Source organism: Diadema antillarum, unplaced genomic scaffold, assembly GCF_040938485.1.
Source record: "Diadema antillarum isolate AM-2024a unplaced genomic scaffold, OU_Dant_1.0 scf00000083, whole genome shotgun sequence".
Classification (NCBI taxonomy): Eukaryota; Metazoa; Echinodermata; class Echinoidea; order Diadematoida; family Diadematidae; genus Diadema; species Diadema antillarum.
The window spans coordinates 277,501-302,131 of NW_027270972.1; the positions used below are offsets into that span (position 1 = coordinate 277,501).

Consider the following 24,631-nt stretch of genomic DNA (forward strand, 5'->3'; position numbering starts at 1 on the left):
AAAAAAAATGGAAAAAAAATGCATAAGGGCCATACATGGTTCAAGTGAGTTCAAATACAGGCAATGCTGTACCCTTTGTCGCTTAGTACATTGTTTGTGATAAATCATACAATATGCTATTTTCATTCCTATAGAAATGTCATCGATACTCTGAATCCATCTCAAGTTGAACAAAATGAACGATGACGGTGTTTTGCTGATCATCAGAAATGCATGATTTTTTAAAAATAGTTTTAACACATGTGAAAGAGAGAAGGAAAATGCAGAACCAGGCATAGAAACTAAATGAGGCACGTAATTTGATAACATAATTGACTTCCATAAATGGACGAGATGAAACTATGCAATGCATCATTTCGCAGTCCTCAAAAATTGTCCCATTATTTGGCAAGAAGAAAAAAAAAAGTACTTAGAATAGACACACTCACAACACATTACATTTTGTTGTGATTTACAGTATCCTTCCCCAACCAATGAAAGTTTTCTGTGTCAATCATTTTGTGTGTTCATATCACACTAAAGAAACATGAATCTTATTTCTTCAAACAAACTTGGAAGGAGTTAGACTCTCATTTACAAGCAAATTGCATCATCTCTTGTGTTTTTGGTTTTGTTTTCTGTCGTGTAGACTCGGAATGCCTATGACCTTTGGCAGCAACAAGAGGTGCAGCTGATTAGCGCCCTCATCCACCAGTTTTGGAGAGGGCCGCTGCCCAACTTGGACCCACTGGTGTGCAAGGCATCGTACTGGGCCAGTGTGCATGACATGTATCGAGACTTGTTGGTCCTTCTCTTCAAGTACGTACTATATCTACCTGTATGTCTTTTATCAGTGTGCTTGAGTATGTCGGATCACGCATTTGCTCTGTTTTGTGTTGTGAAGTCCAGATTTATATAGCGGAGCTTGTGCTTTTTTCATCTTTTTTTTTTTTTCTTTTCAAAGCAGATTGATTTTTTTCCTTTATCTTGTTCATCAACATTTGCCATTCTCCAATTTTCACATCGACAAATTTAGATCACAATTGTTTTTAATAGATTACCAATGTTTTGTTGAAATTAGTACAGATCTTTTATTTGCTGGTATGGATGGATGTTTAGTTCTGTCAGTCTGTCCGTCTGTCTTTATGTTTGTGTGTCTCTTTTGTCTCTCTGTCTCTCATTGCATCGAGTGTACTTCATGTGCCAATACTATGAAAACGATTCCAATTTGTTATCTTTTTCTCAGCATTTTTTATTCTAAATTTTGAACCCCCTACTCCCTACCCCCTCCCCAATTTTCAAATAAGAATATCACTCATGGACAGCAGAAAACTCAAACAGTTTGGCCATCCTTGCAAAGGGCTCTAAAGTCTTTATTGTGTACTTTGTACTGTAGGAGTGGAAATTTTCGCGATGTTGAAATTTGCACAAAAATGAAAAGCACACAAATATTTTGGCTTGCCATGTGCTTCAGTAGTTGATGTCTTGATTCCATGGAATCATTGGTTTCGCAAAAATATCCACTTGTACAGTATTGGATTTACTTTTTTTGCTGGAAGATGGACAGTCAGCCTGTCCGAAACATTGAGACCTCTCTCTGTTCGCTTCCTTTCCTCTCCTACAGTCCTTTTTGGAATCCTTATGAAAGAATTCCCTCCAGTCTGTGCTGACTACTTCTACTTCTACCTTTTCTGCTCTTCGCTTCTCACCCTTCCTACTCTTTAACCCATTGAGGACAGGCTGATTTTTGCTACAACATGCATTTCCCATTGACACTTGCCCAAGTGTACCCAGGTACTCGGGACTCGTCCTCAACAGGTTAAAGGACTGTCTGAGAAAGACAGTATTTCCTTCATTTCTTCCTCCTCACTCTCTCTCTCCTCTTTGTACTCCTTCTTCGTCTTTATCTTTCTTGTTCTCTTTTTGATACCTTCTTACTCCTCTTCTCACCCAAACAGACCTTCTTTCAGGTCGACACCTACACAGGATGAACCATACAAATCTGCATCGTTTGGATTTATTTGACCAGAGAATGTTTTTCTACTAAACTTTGCCTCCCTTCCTCACGTGATCCAGTTTCACGTTTGGTACGTGGGAGAACGTCGCAAATGTTCAAAGATTAATTCACTCGCATGTCACAAAGTTTGCTCGTATTTGTTCTCATGACATACATGTACATGTACATGTAGGTTTCACTGTAAATGTACCTTTGCTTTGTGTAATCTTGTGTGTTTGTGTCATGTTTTCATGTGTTTTCATGGAATTCGATATTGCGCAAGTTAAACTTTCTTTAAAGAAAAAAAGACCAAATTAGAGTGTGTTATCATGCTTTTTGCTTGACTCGATTGTAAAGTAAATATGCACACATACTCCTCTAATATGAGAACATTGACTTGTTTTACATCTTTGGAACCTATTAATGGCTACAATATGTCAACACAGAAGACAAAGTGCAACTTTTAATCATCCCCTATCTATGTCTTCACACCAAAGTGATCATCGTAACAAACTCTATTGAATGTTTTCCCTTGCGTGATAGCAGAATGTTTAAAGGGATGGTATAGTTTTTGGTTTAGGTGGGGGATTCAGATTTTAACTTTTTGTGAGATCTACGATTAGAAACCACTTATGAAATATTAAAGAGCATACAATTCTAAGAGGAATTAAAAATTTATTTGACGAAAATCAGTTTTGAAATAACCGAGATATCAAAAAACAGAGTGAAACAAAGTGGTCTCAATAAAAAGTGGGTCCCACCTTTCATTAGGATTTCCTTGTTTGTGGATATCTCGGCCCTTTCAAAACTGATTTTCATCAAATAAACTTGGAATTCCTTGTAGAATGTATGCTCTGTAAGATTTCAGAAGAGGTTTCTCTTGATCTCGCAAAAAAAATTAGAAACCTGAAATTCCATCTCAACCAAACTATACCATCCCCTTATTAAGATCAACTATGACATCTTGTCATGTGATTTGATTCTGTTTGTGTGTGTAGACATGACAAGGCTCTCAAAGCGGGTCCTGCAACAGGCTGCCCTCTATTGTCCAGTTCTAGAAGACTTCTCCGAGAATTCAGCCTTCACTATGGTGTGGTATGTATCATTGTTTTGTGTGTGTGGTTTTTATACCCCCGCCAAACGAAGTTTGAAGGGGGTATATAGGAATCAGCGGACGGTCGGGCGGTCGGGCGGTCGGTCGGGCGGTCGGTCCGTTGCAAATCTTGCGTCGCGAACTACTTCCTCAGTTTTCAACCGATTCCCATAAAACTTGGCACAGATGTGTGCCTTGGGTTGTAGATGTGCAAGACGTATTTTTTGACAGTACCCAAAAGTACGTTGCCATGGTAACGGCATATTATGGGCAAAAATGGGTACAAATCTTGCGTCGCGAACTCCTCCCACAGTTTTTGATCAATTTTTATGAAATTAGGTACAGATGTTCATCTGAATATGTTAATGTGCAAGACACATATTTCCGCAGTGGCAAAAAGTGCGTTGCCATGGTAACGGCATGTTATTGGTAAAATATAGAGCAAAATGCTTCATGGCAAAACTGCTTCATCAGTGTTCTTCCAATTCTCATGGAATTCATATTGAATGTTTGTCTTAGGATATAGGTCAGCATGACACATTTCTTGACAGTGACAAAAAGTATGTTGCCATGGTAACAGCTCACATATTATGAGCCAAAATGATGGAAAATTTTGTGTTGCAAACTACTTCCTCAGTTTTTGCCCAATTTCCATGAAACTTGGTACAGATGTGTGCCTTTGGTTGTAGATGTGCAAGACGCATTTTTTGACAGTACCCGAAAGTACGTTGCCATGGTAACGGCATATTAATGGCAGAAGATCAAGGAAAGATCTTGCGGATTTAACTACTTCCTCAGTTTTTTGACCAAAGCTTATGAAATGTGGCACACACCTTGATCTTGGTGGGAAGATGTGGAAGACATATTTTTCGGACATGTCGGAAGCTGCGTTGCCATGGTAACGGCATATAAATGGCAGAAGATCAAGGAAAGATCTTGCGGATCGAACTACTTCCTCTGTATTCGACTGAAGCTCATGAAATGTGGCACACACATTGGTCTTGGTGGGAAGATGTGCAAGACATATTTTTTGGATGTGTCGGAAGCTGCGTTGCCATGGTAACGGCATATTAATGGCGGAAGATCAAGGAAAGATCTTGTGGATTGAACTACTTCCTCAGTTTTTTGACCAAAGCTTATGAAATGTGGCACACACCTTGATCTTGGTGGGAAGATGTGGAAGACATATTTTTCGGACATGTCGGAAGCTGCGTTGCCATGGTAACGGCATATAAATGGCAGAAGATCAAGGAAAGATCATTCCTTGGGTAAGACTGTCATCACGGGGCGGGGGTATTAATCACCTTAAGTGATATTTCTAGTTATATTTGTGTTCCACTCTCCCATTGGGTAGTTGCACATTAAAGAGAAAAGCATTGAACCATATCTCTCTTCAGAATTCATTTCCAAAGGGGAAATTCTCTTGCCATAGATAGCCATCTTTTGTTTAAAAAAAAAAGAGAGAAAAGGTTGTCCAGTCATTCAAATCTTCTTGTTCTTTGAATATTTACTACAAGTATATACAAATGTTTTGTAGTTGTACATGTACACGTAAGTATCTCTATGCAGCAGATCAACATAGAAAATGACCAAAAAAACCTATGCAAAACAAGATTATTACTATTTCTACAGTGCACTTATAATTACATTAATAGATTTTAAGATTATTTTATTGATAATTACATGCAGATTTGAGATTTGTAGATACCAGTAATGATTTTATAGAGACAGGTGCTCTGGTTGCATAAGACAAACTATGTACGCAGATGTGGTCCTGGGACTATGGCAATTGTTGCTCAATGTGCATATATAGATATTTACAATTCATTATCAAACATACCAGGTACATAAGCGTAGCGTTGTCCAGTGTAGTTCTTTTTGAATTTCTAGTGTGTTGTTTTCATGTATTCATTGCTTGACCATTAAAACAGTTAGTTTGAGTATTGGAAGAGTGATAAAGCCAAACGGTTTTCATTGTGGTCATTTTATCCAAGTGCCATATGGGACTGAGACATTTGTGGGTTCTTGAGTCTCTGTAGAGGACTCCTATTTCCAATGGATGGTATTATGGCGTATGTATCGACATCCGGGGGTAAAGTATAACCTGAAACACCGGACAGCCATACTGACCATATATGTACCCACCCATACAGTTGATTGTTGAACATGCAGGTTGCAATTCCTTGTAACTCTTTCTTTGTCTCATTCTTCTTCTCTTTTTTTACAGGGTGAAATCTATCGGAGAATCACATATTTGGAATACCTAGTGAGCACGGAGTGAGTATCCCCTCTTTATTTGGTGTTTGGCTTACGCACATGTCCATTTCATTGTGGCAAGGCCATGACAGTTGTGTGTTTTTACTTTGCCTGGAGGAACAGAAATGCAAACTACCCCTTCTTTAGAAGCTAATGCTTGGAGTCGTATCAAACCGTGCTTAATATCAGCCTTTTGGAGCTAGAAGATGGCAGGTTCTCCCATACACGTAGGTGTGTAAACAGAACTGATTCGATTCGTAGTCCAAAGTAACAAGGCTCAATAATGTTCCCTGCGATCAGTAGATGTGATATGTTATCGGTTTGCTTTGATATGCAACAGCCTTGCACCTAATTGCACATGTATATCTGACGCCAAGTAGCCAGACTTGTACAAGATATGAGATATGCCCAGTAATATCTTTGAGATGAATATCAGATGGCATGTTCTCGCTTCATACCAAGCATCAACCCCTATAAATGATTAATCATCCATTTGGAGGGCCCATTCACACTGACATTGAGAAGTTGTTGCATTAAGGGAAAAGTTGCAAGGCGAAAGCCACAGAAATATTAACACAACAATTACATACTGGATTGTGATATTTTTTTTTTTAAAGGACAAGTTCACCTTCATAGACATGTGGGTTGAGTGAATGCAGCAATATTAGTAGAACACATCAGTGAGAGTTTGAGCAAAATCGGACAATCCGTTAAAAAGTTACGAATTTTTGAAGTTTCTGCTCAGTCATGGCTGGATGAAAAGACTATAATAGCTTGTGATGTCACATGAGTACAACGATATAAAGAAAGAATAAAGAAAATTCAACATATTTCCATTTTTCTCGCATAACAAAAGAACACTCGACTTCTCTCTTTCAGAAGGCAGGGGGAATAATATTACCCTTAACATACGTCAGTAGCAAGTCGAAGAAATGTGCACTTTATTCAAAAAGTAAAGTTTTGTGAAATTCTCTTTTTATTTTCCTTGTATAGTTGTACGCATGTGACATCATACACTGTAGTAGTCTTCTCTTCCAGCAGTGACTGCGCAGATACTTAAAATATTCGTAACTTTTGAACGGATTGTCCAATTTTGCTCAAACTTTCACTGATGTGTTCTACTAATATTGCTGCATTCTCTCAATCCTAATGTGTATGAAGGTAGACTTGTCCTTTAATCTTTTCAGTTACCAAAAATGCAAACCCACACATCACTGGAATCTTTTACGATGTTTTGAGCACTCCCCGCCACCACATGCAAAACATGCAGCTAGCTACACTTAGGCAGGCTATTGTTACATTAGGTACAAGCAGCAGACAACCAAGCCAATCAGGCATGCATATTACTGTGGCCCCAAGTCCTGATTTCTTGTCCTGTGCCATAATTTCGTGATTTTTTATTGGAGTGTGAACGCAAAGGTCATGATATTTTTCCCAATGAGAAATGGTCATACCGTCAGTATTCCTTTGGGGCATTTCGTGAAGCATCTTGTCCGACAAATTTGTCCAACAAATTTGCTCTCAGCCAATCAGGTGCGAAGATTTCCGTAGCTTATAACAGTTTGTCAGAAAAAAAAAAAAAGCTTACAAAATGCTTCATGAAATGCCCCCTATGTCTGCCATTCTTAGATCAGACACTCCTTGATAATCTGATAGAACAGTGATTCAGCAGGTTCCCCCCCCCCCCCACCCCACCATATTATTGACATGAGTCTGCATGTACTTATTCAAGAGTAAACAGTTATGTAATGAACAGTACACAGGCAGGCTAGCCGTGGTTAAAGTCTAACATCTTATTTATTGGACACAGCAGAAGTAGAGGGGTAGGGCAAAAATAATGCTGAAGAATTTCATGACCCCACACACTTTCTTTCTCTTTTATGGATGTGTCCATGTTTAGATTTGCACCAGGAGTTCACTCGGCTAGTGTGATCAGCGTTGATATAACTTGTGACACACAAATAGACTTGTGATTCATACATGTAGATCAGCATGTTTTAAAGGTGCATGGTCCTCATGTTTTAGTCAAATGCATACGCGGGCGCACGGCGCAAGTTTCCTATAGAGAAATATGCTATCGACTCCTCTTTAGCGCTTACGCTTTGGCCCACTTCCCCGAGTCCGAAGAAGTCCGATTCACTGTAGTCAGTGGTCGGATCACAGTTCGGCTCATGATTTGGCTGAGGGGGATGACAGCTTTAGCAAATTTCTTTTGTGATGTCATAATAACGAGCACATATGCACGCACCCTGGCATTACTACAGAATGCGCGATGCACAGAGAAGACAACAAAGGCAACGTTACTTAGCAACAGCTACACAACAGCTACGCACTTTACTCTTGATGACAGCTCAACTTCGGTAATCTTCGCATCAATGCTAACGGTGATCGGCAGTATCATCAACAGCGCCCTCTACACTATGCCCCTTTAACAAATACACAGATCTGTTCCCTGTCACCCTCCTTGTTTTCTGCTTCTATATGCCATCATTAACAATGAATCTTTGTCAGGCTTTTAGTCATGTGCCAAATCAGCGCCAGGTTTGGACGTTGATGCACTTCATATTTAGTGGTGTAATGCATTGTATGAATATTAAACCCTCTATAGTTATTGATATTGATCAGTGCTACATTTGTTTTTAATCCATGATCTTGATTTGGGATTATCCAGTAATAACATTATTGGGAACAAAATTGTGAAAATAATTGTCACAACTAGGCACAAAACTTTTCTAATACATTACCTGAGTACACATCTGATGGAAATGTTTTCTTTGAATCTGGATGTACATAATTATGATACTAGAAATGGACAACTCTTTCACAAATCTAGAGTAACTTCCCATTCCCTGTATAAATCGATTCGGTATACTGGACCTAATATGTGGAATTCTCTGCCTCCATCACTACGCAGTATTCAATTTCTGAACTCATTTAAAATTAAGTATAAGTTTTATCTTTTGTCTTTTTATGTTTAACGCAACCACTTATATTCACTCACATTCACGCACTCGCTCAAGCGCGAACACACATTGAGTTATTCTGTGCCGTACTGTAGCTATTTTTATGTCATACGTCGTGGGTGTATCTACCTGTCAAGCCTCCAAGGCTTTTACTGATACATCCTATTTCATTTTTATGCCTCCGCCACGAAGTGGTGCCGGAGGCATTATGTTTTCGGGTTGTCCGTCCGTCCGTCCTTCCGTCCGTCCGTCCTTCCGTCCGTCCGTCCGTCCGTCCGTCCGTCCGTCCTTCCGTCCGTCCGTAATGAATTTTGTGGACAAGGTAACTATCAAAACCTGTTGAGGTATCCTAATGAAACTTGGCATGTATGTGTATTAGGGGGTGAAGTTGTGCCTATCAACTTTTGGGTGCACATGCTCAAGGTCAAAGGTCAAAAGGTCAAGGTCAAATACATAAAATTTCACCATTTCCACCATATCTATTGAATGCCTGAAGATATTTTCTTGAAACTTAGTGTATACATGTATTACCCAATTAAGATTCTCTGGTGAAAGTTTGGGTCATGAGATCAAAGGTCAAAGGTCAAAAGGTCAGGGTCAAATGCATCAAATTTCACTATTTCCACCATATCTATTGAATGCCTGAAGATATTTTCTTGAAACTTAGTGTACACATGTATTACCCAATTAAGATTCTCTGGTGGAAGTTTGGGTCATGAGGTCAAAGGTCAAAGGTCAAAAGGTCAGGGTCAAATACATAAAATTTCATTATTTCCACCATATCTATTGAATACCTGAAGATATTTTCTTGAAACTTAGTGTATACATGTATTACCTAATTAAGATTCTCTGGTGAAAGTTTGGGTCATGAGGTCAAAGGTCAAAGGTCAAAAGGTCAAGTAAGAATATTAAAACTTCTTTTTTTTTTCTCCGTACCTTGGAAAATTGTTCAAGGTATCTTTATAACACATGTACTGACTGGAAGTGATTATCTAGAGAATGTAGAGTTCATGGGGTCAAAGGTCAGGGGTCAAAGGTCAAGTGTAACACTGCAAAATTTTACTATTTCCTTCATATTTATGCAATGCCAGCAGGGTTATTATTTTTTTTTTTTTTACACTTGGTGTATGCATGTGTAACCTAATAGAAATTCTCTGGAAGTTTTTTTTTTCTTCTTTTTTTGCCTTAAAGGTCAAAAGGTCAAAGATCAAGTGAAAGTGCTGAACTAACTTTTTCCTCCATATCTCGGAAGTGGCTCAAGTTATCTTGAAACTTAGTACATATTATGTATGTTCTACCTGAAAGTGATTATCTTATGAATTTTAGGGTCAAGGGCCAGATGAAAATGGTAACAATTTACTATTCAATTCAGAAATTGCACTTTTTCTCCACACCTGTACCTTGAAAATTACTCAATGCCTAAATGTATGAATGGGTCAAAGTCAAGTTAAAGTCCTTAAATCCCTAGATACATGCTCTCCTATTCATCCAATTAAACCTAGGTCAAGGAAGGTGAACATTCAACACATTTGTGACAAACTTGTCATTTCAATATTTTGCCAATTTTGTGAAAATGTAATCACACATTGTCCACATGTACTATCTAGACCTATTGGGAAAATCATGCATTATGGCGGAGGCATACCAGTCGCCAGAGCGACATTTCTAGTTCTTTATTATGATGGACTCTGTTTGTTCTATTGTATTTGTTCGCTGATAGTACTTTTTAACATTTTAACCTGCACATATTGTGTATATATGCATGATTGTAATTTCCAATCTTTTTATCCGAAGAATGAAATAAACGAATGAATGAACAGGTCCAGGAAAGGTTCATTCTCAGAAGCTGTGTTACCCCAGCAATACTGAATTACTCTTCTAGTATATGATGAAAGTGCTGTCATCTTAAATCAAGACCATTACTGCTGTGACCATCATTCCACAAGCATTTCACAGCATACATTGTAGCCTTGTTTGAAGGAAGTCTCTCATTTGTCTTGCTGTGTGTCCTTGGTAGGATGTTTGAGGGTGTGGACTGGTATCTGCGGCACCTGTCCCAAACCTTGAGGGGTATCCAGGATGTCTTCACCAAGCATCAGGCTCGGGTCACTCTCGTCAGAACAGAGGTATGGACTTCCAATAAATTTGTGTTTTATTTGGAGTTTTAGTAGGCTGTTTGTTGTTTGTTTGTTTGTTTGTTGTTGTTTTGTTTTTGTGATGTTGATTGCATTCTCTGTATCTGTCTCTTTGCTGAAACTGTAGCAAATTCTTCACTTCCTATTAATGTTATGTACAGTTGTGTACTTGCCTTCCCTATTTTTATTTTCTGCCTTCTCACTCTAAATTTACATCCATCTTGTACCCAACTGCAGTAAGAACTTTTTATATGTTTGCCTCAGCTTTGGTTTTCTTCAGATGTAAAAATGTTAGTTTAAGTGTTTCCTTACCAGCTGCAACCTATCTCGTATACACAGTTAGGGGCTCCTAGTCGAGAACACAGAGGTTACTGTGAAGTCTTGTGCGTAGGGCATACTTGTGCATGTGACACATCCTAACTTTTTATTTTAAAAAAGGCCCTATTTGCTCTCCCTCCTCTCCCCCCCCCTAAAAATAAGACAAAAGCACCGACTCTCTTTCTCTCTCTTTTCCCCTGATTGCCCCCCCCCCAAAAAAAAAAAAAAAAAAACTGACATTACATGCAGAGCTGTGTGTTAACTATGCTTACCCCCAAAGTTTATGATGTAAAGGCAAAAGGCACAGTATATTGTACAACACGCATAATGTCTATTTCTGCATCAAGTTTTACCTTGTAGATTTCCGTAGGACAGTCCCAGATTTTTCCTCCCTGCATGCACTTGGCAGCTTGTTAATTTTCCAGGGCATGATTTTTTTTTAGCCCTTCCCCCCCCCCCCCCCCAATTGCCACCAGAAAGACTAGGCTAGTCAGCTCCGTGCTCATTCAAGGACAGGTGTCGATCCTGCTGAGCTTGTTTTGGAGGTGCACCCTTGACTTTGGGGTATTTCCCAATGTGGGGGAAGAATGGCTTTTTTTTTTGCGCAAGATTTTACATTTATAAATACTTCAGCTTTGATTTCCTTCAAACAAAGAAGTACTCAGTATGTGTGTTTCATCCTGTGTATATCCTGCGGGATTCCCAATGAACGGAAGCAAATATATCGTCGCTGGGGAGACAAGACCTTGTATCTACAAAATGCCAAATGTTCAGGAGAGCAGAAAAACATGGCTGCCAAAGCACTATATCAGATGGGATAGCCTTTCCTCTGACATGCCATGGTGGCTTTATTTGGGGGGGGGGGGGGGTAAGGCAGTAGGATTTGGACAGGACATCACTTAACTGATTATCTGACCATTAATCCAAAAAAGTAATTTTACCAAAATTTGAGATGCAAGGTCTTGTCACCCCAGTGACGATATGTATTTCATATACTGTATACGCCGAATATTTCGTGAGGTTTTTATTTTCGCGAATTTCGCGAGTCGGGTGCTATTCGCGAAATTAAAGACACACGAAAATATTGACTCTGATCCCGATGTGAATGTGACGTACGCGTGTACACTTCTCCGTTCAGTACAGGACTCCACGATCGCGAATTTAACCACTCGCGAAATTGTCGGGAATTCCCGATTCGCAAAAACTTGGACTTGCGAAATATATGGCGTATACAGTATATTTTTGAACCGTCTTTTTCTGGATACAGTATGAGATGCTGTGCAGAGCTCTCTCCAGTCTCAAGGACAGATGCTGCTCTCAGCTAGAGAAACTTCTGCAACAGAGAAGTCCCAATAGCAGAGTGGGTAAGTCAAGAGGTCGCCCATTCTGATTTAAAGGGAGATTCCATGTTGATATTGTGTTGCTTTGTGTTAAAACAGAAAAATCAGAAATATAAATCAGTGGAAATTTTAGGGGGAAAAAAATCAGATACATTAAAAAGTTATGAACTGTAAAAGTTTAGAGAGTTAGATATTCATTTGGCATCTCAGTGTGATCTAGGTGTTGAGCACCTCTCTGTTTGGTTTGTACACAAAATTCCACTGTTTTTCTCAAATACTGGGCACAGACAGAACTTATCTGCTGAGGAGGACATACAAAAACATATTACTTTTATTCTATACCAAGAACAGGTCTGAAGAAAGTTTTTCTCATGAGAAAAATGAAAATTTATTTAATTTTTATTTACAAACCAAATGGAGAGCTGTGCAACACCTACATTTGCACATCACACAGAGTTGCCAATTTCTTTGTTATAGTGATACAAACCACCTTCCCACAAACCAGCCCAAAGAGACAAACAAACAAATGAAGAAGAAGAAGAAAATAACAAATTACTGTTCATTTTGACATATTCTATTTACGTGATGTCTTGAGAAAAATGAGGGGAAAAAAATGCTGGCATTCAAATGTTGAAACTCTCTGCACAGGGGAAAGTACGTCTTTCACTCTTTTAAACAAATTTACTTATCCATTCATGATTCTTTCTTTCAGTTGAAGCATAATCATGTATGATCCAATTCACCTAAATTTGAATGTCACTGACACTAAATATGCATTGATCTCGTATGAATAAGCTGATTTGATTCGTGGAAAAGCCAAATGAATGCTCAGTTGTATTGTATGTGTGTATGTGTTTATTTATGTATTTATCTATCTATTTGTGACCTGTCCTCACAGTATGTCTGATCACCCTCCTCTCTGAAACCCTGGATCTCAAAATGATGTTGGAAGGCCGTCTCCATGACGACATTCAGACGATGATCACACACAGTCTGAAGGTGAGCTTGCATGGAGAGACTTACTGGTATACTTTTCGTCTCTACAAAAAAAACTCAGGAAAACAATTCATTTCCATCTAGTGATGAGACTTAACTCCTTTACTCCCCTTTTCCAAGTTCACTAAATTCCTGTGAACTACATCAAGGATGACATTTTGGTATCTGATTAAACAATTGACTAATAACACACCATTCATCAAGCATTGAAAAATGACAATTTAGTTCCATATTTGTTTGGCTTCCAAGAATGCCAGTGACATTTCCCAATTTGAATATGGAAAGACTGTCTTGTGAAATGCTTGATAGGATTTGCACCCCCTCTTTCATTGAGTGGCATGGTCTACCTTGAGATATGTATTATGCTAAGGCGTCCCTTTAGGGCTCCTGTGGTGCCATGTGGGCATGAGATACTGGCCTCGCTGTCTCGTGGGATACTTCTGATCCTTGCAATTTTCATGAAATGATTGGTGCAACATTGCATAAGTGGGGGGGGGGGGGGGATTGACCGATGCCGCTGTCCCTAATTCATGTAGCAAAAAAAGCTGCTGAAAACTGCTTATCCAATGAAGGCGAGCCAATGAAGTAAAATGGAGTCAAAAGGGGCCTGAGCTTTCGATCCTAGCAGAATCTTCGTCAGAGGCAAAATGACAAACAGGCAGGGAAAGCAATCACATATAAGGACTTCACACAACAAGAACAGACAGGGACAGGCTGGGTACACAAAACAAAGAAAACAAAGGAGAGGGTGGGAAGTCATGGGCAAGGAGCCCAACAGGTAAAGGGAGGGGGATTAGAGCGAGCAGGAGGGTGGACAGACAAAAGGCAGAGGAGAGCGGACAGACAAAAGGCGGAGGAGGGTCAGTAATGATCATGAGGATCAAAGAGGCAACCATTGAAGGAAAGGATGAATAGGGAGGCAACATCAAAGAAGATAAGGAACACCAGAAGGATATGGAAAGGGAAAGAGTGAAAAAAGCAACAGCAAGGGAAGGGGGGGGGGGATGAACAAACAGGGAGCCCTAAAGGTGTACCAGGAGGAGGCAACAAAAGGAAGTAATCAAACATATCAAAGTATATACACATATAGTAATGGCAAAAGTGACAATGGAATAACAGTAATGAAAAAAATAATTAATATATATATATATATATATATATATAAATATATACAGATGGATAGATAAAAGAAATAAAATAAAGCACATGTGAAAACTGTATGCATGTATGTAGATAAGCAGGCAGGGCAAAATAAGCACAAGTATGTATAAACAAACAAACCTAGTGTGTGTATGTGTAGGCGGAAAAGGCTGTATAAAAATACAAATCAGGAATCAAACCAGGAATCAAACCAGGCACCAATCAGGAATCAAACCAGGAATCAAACCAGGCACCAATGAGTAGTCCTGTGTGCATGTCAGGTTATATTGACCCCACATGACGCTTAAGTGGCGCTGTAAAAAATGATCATTACTGACCCTCCTCCGCCTTTTGTCTGTCCGCTCTCCTCTGCCTTTTGTCTGTCCACCCTCCTGCTCGCTCTAATCCCCCTCCCTTTACCTGTTGGGCTCCTTGCCCATGACTTCCCACCCTCTCCTTTGTTTTCTTTGTTTTGTGTACCCAGCCTGTCCCTGTCTGTTCTTGTTGTGTGAAGTCCTTATATGTGATTGCTTTCCCTGCCTGTTTGTCATTTTGCCTCTGACGAAGATTCTGCTAGGATCGAAAGCTCAGGTCCCTAATTCATCTCAGAGCTTGTGTTTATTTCTGTGCACAGTCAGAGACCATTAACATTATGATGCTGACATGATTTTGAATTCACTAGGGGGGAAAAACATGGCAAGAAACCAAGAGAGGAATTTGGAAGAGATCTCTGGACCCGCGCACCAACATGTGACGTTTATAGCTTGTGCTGCATTTATAGTCCCTTCTTCCCAAGATAAAGAATCAAACCAGGCACCAATGAGTAGTCCTGTGTGCATGTCAGGTTATATTGACCCCACATGACGCTTAAGTGGCGCTGTAATCTCTCACATTTGACGAGTGATATGCCCTCTCATTATCTGTCATGTTTGCGAAGGCTCGTAATGTCTGTCTGAAGGAATTCTGAGCACAACTGTGAATGCACACTTCGTGCCTTTTTTATGAGAAGATATAAATGCAGATGAGCATTCCCCACCCCCACCCTCTCTTCTTTTGCTATTGTGAGTTTGCTGCTCATAATCATTTCATGGAAACAAAGACAAGATGATGTAATCACTTACATGGACTTAAGGTCACCTTTGTTATCTGGCCATGGTAAAATGTGATATCATCACATAGAATGCTGAATAGAGTAAACACCCTTTAGCTCTGTTTTGTGCTCAACTCACTTTGTGTGGCGGCAATGTCTGTCTCCTTCCTAGTTGACAGTCTGTTGTGACCTTTGGCCCATGCCTGTCCTGCCGCACTTTATCAAAACTTGAAGAATGTATGCCCTGCTGTATGTAAATCATTTCTTCAAATCTATATTTACATGGCTCAATTACAGGTCTCCAAAAAGTTAGAGTTTGAAAAGTTAGATGTGGCATGACAATTTGTTCCTGGATTTGATCTCTGAATGTCTTGCAGAGCATGATGTCATTGTTTGTTCGTTTGTTTGTTTGTTTGTTTGTCTTTTTCCCCTGTACAGAGGGGTTTGTTTTTCTATGTTTACTTACTGTTCACAAATGTTGTTTTTCCAAACAGGAAAGTGTCCAGTGTAGCTACAATGGTCAGAAGCTGATACTGACCACGGAGCTCCGTCTGAATGCGTACACCACTCCCGTCTCACCTGAACTGGTACTTTCTCCTTTGACGGTCTTTGCCCCATTACCTCCTCCCAATATCCAACAAGTGACGTGTCGCAGTGATGACACATATATCTGTGAAATGTATAAGTCGTTTATTTTGATGTGTACAATCTTCCCACGACTATGGTGTTAAAAGCTGTTACAACCTGTTGTTATCCAAGTCACTGGAGTCAACTCCTCCCCCCCCCCCCCCCCACCACATTCAGTGACTTCTCTCACATTCCCGTGGGAGAATTCTGGCCAGGTTGCCAGTGGACGGCTCTCTCATGCTGTAAAATCTAACCACAAATTGTGCTCACCTTCCTACAAGGTATTTTTTGGTAAACGCGGGCAGACAGATCATCATGGATGGGATAAAGTGCCTTGCTCATTGACACAAGGCGGCACTGTGCATTATATCCATTGGTATCCTTGCCAAAACTGCACATCCTTGGCCAAAATGTGCAGTCCTTACCAAATATTAATCCTGTCTTTGCTTCTTAATATCCCCATCAGTTGTATTCACCCATTCAATATGAGACCCTGACGGCTCATAGACTTTGTACTAGGCTCAATGGCCCGAATTCACGGAGGTGGTACATATGAAACCATGGAGCGCCAAGTGTTGCACGGAATATTTCGTTACGAAATCAGTCTTTTCATCGATGAAATGATTATTTTGTAACGAAATGACAACATTTTGTAACTAAATGAACATTTCGTCCACGAAATGATAATTTTGTTAACGAAACGGTCATTTTGTCAATGAAATGACTAATTTCGTAACAAAATACTCTGTGCGACACTTGGCGCTCCATGGTTTTTGTCCATGGTTTAAACCATGGTTTCATTTGTACCACCTTCGTGAATTCGGGCCTAAGAGGCAGTAGCTTTAATAACCAAACAGTCCCAGAGGTACTCCCCTGCCCTCCTTGTCCTTGTTACAGGTGTATTGTAATACATAATGCTGTGCAACCCATAAGTAATGATGATGGATAGTGCTGTTCCTGGCATAAATATCATTTTGGCCTCGCACTCCAAAAAACAATATTAAAATGTATATGCAAGGCACTGTACAATCCAGATTTCCAACCCAAGTATGACGAGTCTTAGCTACTGGACAGTCCACATACACTTGGAGCACGCAAGCTCTGCTGATTAGCAAGGGCGCCATCCGCCACCCGTGCATTTCACGTGACGACTCGGTCGTTGCTCTTTGTCCTCCTCTTGACCCCTCTTGACCATCCCAAATTGCGATGCCACGATCTAGTTTCTCATGCCCGTCCAGAAATGATTTCTGTCTTATAATTGATCAAACAGAACATTTCCTTCTACAGTGTAGAAAGACACTGAACGCTTCTGTGATATGTGCATTACCTTGCAAGTATCATTAGGCAACAGACCTGTGGTGGATACAATCAATTACTTAGATTAGCTCTTGATAAGAACTTCTTGATAATCCCAGGTGCGTCAGATAAAATGGTACAGCAACCTTTGACTTCCATTGTATTTTGTTTTAGATGTAGATTTGCTCCATGAACTGATATGCAATGGTCAAATCTCACAACCTATTCTCAAACCACTGTAAGGCGATGAATGTTTTTTAGAATAAAAATGAAAGAATGAAAAGCTTCAAACCCGTCTCCGGCTTCAAAGAAAATTGTGCTGTTTTCGTTTTCAGGAGTAAGTAGCAGGAAATATTGCTGGTACCTTATTCACAGGCCGTAGACTTACTACAGTAGTACCACTACTTCATTCCTCAATGTCAAATTGAAAGGGATTTTGTCTCTGTGTTCATGTGCGATCACAGAACACTTACATTCCAAGTGTTGATGTTTTTTATCATATCCCCTCTTTCTTTCTTCTTTTCTGAACATACAGATCAGTAAATTGATTGTGCATATACAGTCAGAAATTCTCTACTTCCAGGAAAACTACAGGAGGTTATTTCAGCTGTAAGTGTCTCCTTGCAAATTATTCCATTATGTTTATACTTATCCCTCTCACTCTCTACCTATTGTTTTGGCTTTTTTTAAAATATATCATTTGTTTATATTGTGACAGTGTGACCTCAAACAAATGATTTGAGGTAGGTGGTATGAAATAACGAAGGTGATACTGGCATGTAAATGTCAACCATGAGTAAAAAATGCTGCTTTCTGCGTACTTTTAGAAATTGTCCTGTGCATGGCTGCTTTAATCTTATTTGAAGGGACAGTAACAAAGGGATCTTTGTTTGCAGTTAGAAGGATCTGATATTTGAGTTCTACACACATGTGTAGATTTGTGATTGTGCTAAATATTTGCAGTTTTTATCAAACAAATTTGTAATTGGTATACATGTTTATAAATGCAGACAGAAGAAAACTGACCAGAAATGAATATAATTTACTAGTGGAAAATGAGCAAAGAAAATGGGATTTTCCACTGATTTACATGTTGTTGAACATTATCATGTTTGATTTGTACATAGGTGCATGAGTGTATGTGTGTATGAGGATGTGTTTGAATATGTGATGTTTGTGTGTGCATCCAGTACTTACGTCTGTCTGTTTATATGTAAACATGCATAATGTACATTCATATAGCCTAATACAATGTACCAACTTGTCCTTTTGCAAGAGGTTACATCAACATTACATTTTGCCAGTCATATGTCTCTTTGATTTTGTAAATATCAGAATGTATGTATACGGATGCCCATAAATATGTGTTTGCTTTTCTTGATTTTGTGGCCGTAGCTCTGTCATATTTGTACTAAGATTATGAAATAAATGTCAGAATGTTGCAGATGTTTCTCAGACATTCCCCCTAACTCAAACTTGGAATCATGTGTGCTCTTTGCAGGTACCATATCGAAGTCATGGAAACTGTGGTGACTACCTTCTACACCTGCTTGATGGCCGACGTCTCTGTGCTGTGTGACAAGGTTGAAGCAAGGAATAGTTCTCATGACACGGAGGTACTGACTGAACGGCATAAAGTCACAATAATGGATAGTAGAAGTGATAGAAGAGAATAGCCAGAAGTGACAAAAGAGTTAGAAAGTACATGTATATATCTATTTAATAGTAGCATACTGCATGTTGTGAATTCTAGTGTTGCTTCACTATGCACAATACAATCGCAAGTGTTTAAAGTTAGTTTCATTGGAAGCACATAACAATTATAATAATATTTCTATAAACATGAGCATGAGTTTCTGTGCATGCTTTTTCTAATCCATGTAGGTGATAGGAGATAGCTATCTAGTTTTGATTCATTTGCGTAAAGGGGCTTTCTCCCCAAGAAGAAATCAGTGTGTTTACCGACAAAGTGTATTGCTAGTGTTTGAGGCAGTGTATTTACATATTTATGGGGCACTTGGTTTGTTGTTGTTGTTGTGTTGTTGTTTTGTCTTATTGCCATCTTTGCAAATCTACAAATACATGCGCAGTATGTAATATATCACCTTGACCTCCAAATTGATAGCTTCCAGGTTTGTCCACCTGTAATTCTCAGGCAGGCGGAACTACCGGTGGCAAAAGAAAATATGGGAGAGGTGACCGCTATTCCCCATTTTCTTTTCTGTTTCTGTCTTTACAGAAGAGAGAATACATCGACCCAGCGATGGTTTCCATGGCGCGTCGGCTGGACCGACTAGACCAGGACTGGAAGGAATACATCCCATCAAGGTAAAGGAGGGCAAATTCCATCTTTCCCTAGCTCGCTCTGCACCACTCATCACTCACTCATCTGTTCCCAGAGCGTCTTTCCCACCCTCCTCTCTACCTCAAAAAGCCTTAAGTAGAGGTCCTGTATGCGAAAAGAAACACACCCAATTCATGTTCATGTGGTATTTTCCACCTCAATTCTTGTCGTAGAGCTAGATTCATTAACATATGCAGTGGCGGATCCAGAGGGGGGCCCGCTGGCTGCTTGCCCCCTCTTTATTTTTTGTTAAAACAAAAGAAATAAAAAGGAAAAAAAATTGGGGTGGCGCATGCGCCCTCTTTAATTTTGTAAGGGCGCCTCCTCTTTACGGAATTCCTGGATCCGCCCTTGATGTGGATTGTAGTTGGTTCAAGCAGGGCTCGACATTAGCGGTGGTGTGGTGGCCTTGGGCCGCTAGAAATGATTGCCAGGCCACTAAATTTCCAAAAAGAAATGGTTCCCGATCAGGCAACTATGATTGAAAATGCATTGTAACATTTCCTTTTATTTCAGCCAATACATTTCTTTTTTGGGCTGCCAAGATGTCAAATTCAAAGATTTTAGTCACCTAAGAAAAAAAAAGTTAGCGTCAAGCCCTTGTTAAAGGTACACTGTGGGTACTCCACTGGTAGTATAAAGGACTGACATTGAGTGGTGTCAGCGGGAGAAGTGACTGTCAGCAGACAATGTCATTCCAACACATTTTTTTTTGTTCCAAAGATGACAAAGTTTTTACACCTTTCCTGCTATTATGGATTTTGCAAACTCTCACACTATGCGTTCACCCGTTCTCCACACACAGCACCCAAGAGTGGCGGAAGGCATTGACCTCGTCGGCGGTGCACTGGTTCCAGTATCTCATCCGAGACATCCAGGCCATGCTTGTGTACAGCATCGCTCGAGATCAGGTAACAGTCTCCCTGCTCTGTAGAGCAGTAAATGTTGCATGGAAAATCTTTACGCAACAAGTGATTTGGGGGCTGATCTCGTGTTCTTTACATCTGTGAAGACCAGATATTTGAGCAAGGAGGAGTATTTTGTTGTCATCCTACATGTATATTCACCAAGGGCAATGATTGTGGTGAAAGGAACACTTTAGCCCGTTGAGGACGAGTCCTGAGTATACTCGGGCAAGCGTCTTTTGGAAATGCATGTTGTAGCAAAATCAGTCCGTCCTTGTTAAACGGGTTAAAAGGCAATGTGTATGTGTATGGTGAGATATGGCCAAGTCTTATTTGAACTTTTTAAATCCTTTTCCAGTAAAAACCAAGACAAAGTTTCCTCTGGATGTAAAATTTTTTGAAATCCCAGTATTCAACGTATCTTCTGTTATGAGATGTTATCCACACAAAAATTGGCTTGCAGTAATCAAATCCAAAGTACGACATTGCTTGGCCTGCAGCAAAAAATGTTGGCAAGACCCCTGACAACACAGGAGCAATCCAGCCAATAAGAAAACATCGTGGTAACACACACTTATTCCATCTGTGTCCATGGTGATGGCACAGAGATACAAATAACATCCACATAATGAATGTCTATCTCCTCATTAATCAGCTCGACAAGAGCCACTAGGAATAAATGATAATAATATGATGATATTGATTATAATTAACATTTATATAGTGCTTCATGTGGGTATTTCTAAGCCCATTGATGCAGAACAGAAAAGTTTGATTAAGATGCAAAATCTTATTGCAAACATTGTGATATGAATATAGTTAAATGATGTTGTGATTGATTGAATAATGGAGCTTTGAGCATTCATTTAAACTTGTCCACACGTTGAGCATTTTTTTAATTTGAAAGGGGAGTCATTGCAACAGTCACAGTTCCATCAAGTTTGCGCACATGTATGTGTGCGTGTGAGGAGGGAGGGATATTACTGGACAGGTCATTATCTTAGATTACTCATCCTCAATAGATGGATGGCCTCTTAAAGGTATATATCATGGTCAAGCATTTCTCGTCTTGTTTTGTCCATCATCTCAGTTCAAAACTGTCCAGCTGAAATTCTCCCAGGACGTCGAGGGCGCTAATGCTTCCGACGGTGGTCACCACCGGCCTTCCAATGCCACACAGCTGACACAGTCTATCGGCTCTGCCTTCGCCAGTGTGGTTCCCAGAGACCAACAGGTAGGGGGCGAAAGTGTGACTCTCACTTGAAAACACATAGTTTAGAGTTACGCATAGCAGTTGTCACTTTGAAAAAGATATGATGTCTTTTAAGGGTCATTTGAGTTTTTAATATGTCAGTGAATACCAGCAACATTAATTGTAGGCAATTCAAAGAAGCATTAAGATTAGTGTGGTGTTTTGTGTGTTTGTTTTTTTTTTTTTGCAGAAAGAAGGGGCAAATGAATTCACATACACCTTTGAATGATTATGAAGAGGTTATGTGATAAAGAATTTGCCTAATTGTGCATTGCTTGCATTCCTGTTCATCAGCAAATTTATCTTCTGTTATTGCAAACCTGTGCCAAGCTGAGTATCACCTTATTCTCTGCTGATACAACATGCTTATTTAACAGCATTTCTGATTTCTTTCACGTTGTATAGAGAGAGAACTATAACAATAATGATAAACCCCAGCCAGCAACGCAGCAAGACTCCACTTCGTCGGGCCTCAGTTTCACCCCAACCGGTGTGCTGAACTTCAAACGCCCAGTCAGGACAAAATCGTTCCCGCAAATTGACGAACTGATCCACCGAACCGACCAGTGGTCGTTAGTCAGAGATTCGCAGACTGAAAGTGTTGCAGACAGTGCTCGGGACCAGGCTGGTCCATCTACAAGGACTTCCAATCTGGAACATTCCCCCGACAGTAACTTGCGTGCTGCCTCAGCGGCACCTTCCCAGACAGACTTGACCCACTCGCAGTCATTCCCCGAGTTATCTGCCGCAAGCTTCGTGCAGTCGCGAGCAGCATTCATGGCGGGGAGGCAGTCGGTACATCGGGGCAGGTCTGCGTCGGGGAAGGACCAATTGACAAACAGCAGCAGCAGCCACCACCGTTCCGAGAGGGCTAACAGCTCTGATGCAGACAACAGCCTGGAATCGTCTTCGTCATCGTCGTCGATGTCAGCATCATCATCGTATGAGGAGGGGCAGATCATGGAGAGGGGGCAGGAGCGGGAAACGCTGAGGGCGATCTTTGAGCAGCTGGGTCTGTTCTCGGGAGACGGCACGCCTTGCTCCCACGTGGCCCTTCCCATCTCCAGCTCTTTAGTGGACATGGTGTACATTATCAGGAACACCTGCGACCTGATGCAGGACATCTGCCAGGTCCTGAACCCCAAGGCCATGGTGACCGAGCAGGCCGGGGTCAAAGGTCAGAGGGCAACCAATCAGTTGATGATTGACCTTCAGCAGCTCATGATCAGTCCCCTTCAGGTGAGATTTATGGTGGAAAAAGAAGAAAAATAATGACCATGATTTATTTTATTATTATTTTTTTTTATACAGGTCTGTTCATGTGACTTAAAAATCAGTGAAATTAGGCCTGTAAATGTCATAAAAGGTTTCCTTTTCAGAGATATCATACTATAAACCAAAAAATTTTGCAGCATGAAATTTGCGTGCGAATTTCCACTGGCATCCAATGCATTATAATGTAGACAAGAACTTCCACATACATTTTAATATTGCAAATCTTAGCTCATGCGAAATACGTGAAATGAGAATGAATGTGAACATTTCTGGTTGTACAGTAAGTAGATATCCTAAAGTGACATGCAACACATACTTATGCTTAACCTTGTTTGAGAACAGTAGTAGACAATGTGACTTTTCAATATCTTTGTGTTTTTATGTTAAGTATTAAATGTTAAACTCATTTTTGTATGATTAGAAATATTTTGTCATTGTTTTGCAAAAATATGACTTTGAAGTGCTCGATTTGCCACTGACAACTTTGCATGTAAAAGAAGGTCATTGTTCAAATTTTGTTTGACCACCGGCAGGCTGTGACCTTCGCCGTGCGAGTGTTTGGTAGCAATATGCTGGCCATGGACCTGTGCGCCACTCCAGTATTGCTGGCCAACCAGATAATCAACAAGGAGGTATGCGCTTCTGTCATAGCAGCTTATGTAGATCATAGCAGCTTATGATTATATGAAGTAATTGAGAGTATTTGATGGAAGGTGTTTTGATGTCTGCTCAGATAGGATGAGGGTTTTCTTGATTCAATGCTCCCTCAAAAGTATAAGACAAGACTTTTTTTTTGGGGGGGGGGGGGGTTGGAGGGGGCTGACTCAGTTTTGACTTTGTGATCCCAGACTCATTATACCCCCGCCAAACGAAGTTTGAAGGGGGTATATAGGAATCAGCGGACGGTCGGGCGGTCGGTCGGTCGGGCGGTCGGTCGGGCGGTCGGTCGGGCGGGCGGTCGGTCCGTTGCAAATCTTGCGTTGCGAACTACTTCCTCAGTTTTCAACCGATTCCCATAAAACTTGGCACAGATGTGTGCCTTGGGTTGTAGATGTGCAAGACGTATTTTTTGACAGTACCCAAAAGTATGTTGCCATGGTAACAGCTCACATATTATGAGCCAAAATGATGGAAAATTTTGTGTTGCAAACTACTTCCTCAGTTTTTGCCCAATTTCCATGAAACTTGGTACAGATGTGTGCCTTTGGTTGTAGATGTGCAAGACGCATTTTTTGACAGTACCCGAAAGTATGTTGCCATGGTAACGGCATATTAATGGCAGAAGATCAAGGAAAGATCTTGCGGATTTAACTACTTCCTCAGTTTTTTGACCAAAGCTTATGAAATGTGGCACACACCTTGATCTTGGTGGGAAGATGTGGAAGACATATTTTTCGGACGTGTCGGAAGCTGCGTTGCCATGGTAACGGCATATAAATGGCAGAAGATCAAGGAAAGATTTTGCGGATTGAACTACTTCCTCTGTATTCGACTGAAGCTCATGAAATGTGGCACACACATTAGTCTTGGTGGGAAGATGTGCAAGACATATTTTTTGGACGTGTCGGAAGCTGCGTTGCCATGGTAACGGCATATTAATGGCGGAAGATCAAGGAAAGATCTTGT

General features: G+C 40.3%; 1 protein-coding gene across 1 annotated transcript in view; it reads left to right on the top strand.

Moving 5' to 3' along the window:
- LOC139717805 (uncharacterized) overlaps positions 1-24,631 on the top strand; it is a 78,721-nt gene that overhangs the window by 44,490 nt on the left and 9,600 nt on the right. Inside the window, exons 7-20 of the mRNA XM_071629304.1 lie at positions 629-798; positions 2,974-3,070; positions 5,296-5,345; positions 10,305-10,413; positions 12,008-12,104; positions 12,979-13,079; positions 15,801-15,893; positions 17,765-17,838; positions 18,731-18,845; positions 19,469-19,557; positions 20,379-20,484; positions 21,569-21,712; positions 22,136-22,969; positions 23,539-23,637. Of these exons, the coding sequence (XP_071485405.1) occupies positions 629-798; positions 2,974-3,070; positions 5,296-5,345; positions 10,305-10,413; positions 12,008-12,104; positions 12,979-13,079; positions 15,801-15,893; positions 17,765-17,838; positions 18,731-18,845; positions 19,469-19,557; positions 20,379-20,484; positions 21,569-21,712; positions 22,136-22,969; positions 23,539-23,637 (2,178 nt within the window). The remainder of the gene's footprint in view (positions 1-628; positions 799-2,973; positions 3,071-5,295; positions 5,346-10,304; positions 10,414-12,007; positions 12,105-12,978; positions 13,080-15,800; positions 15,894-17,764; positions 17,839-18,730; positions 18,846-19,468; positions 19,558-20,378; positions 20,485-21,568; positions 21,713-22,135; positions 22,970-23,538; positions 23,638-24,631) is intronic.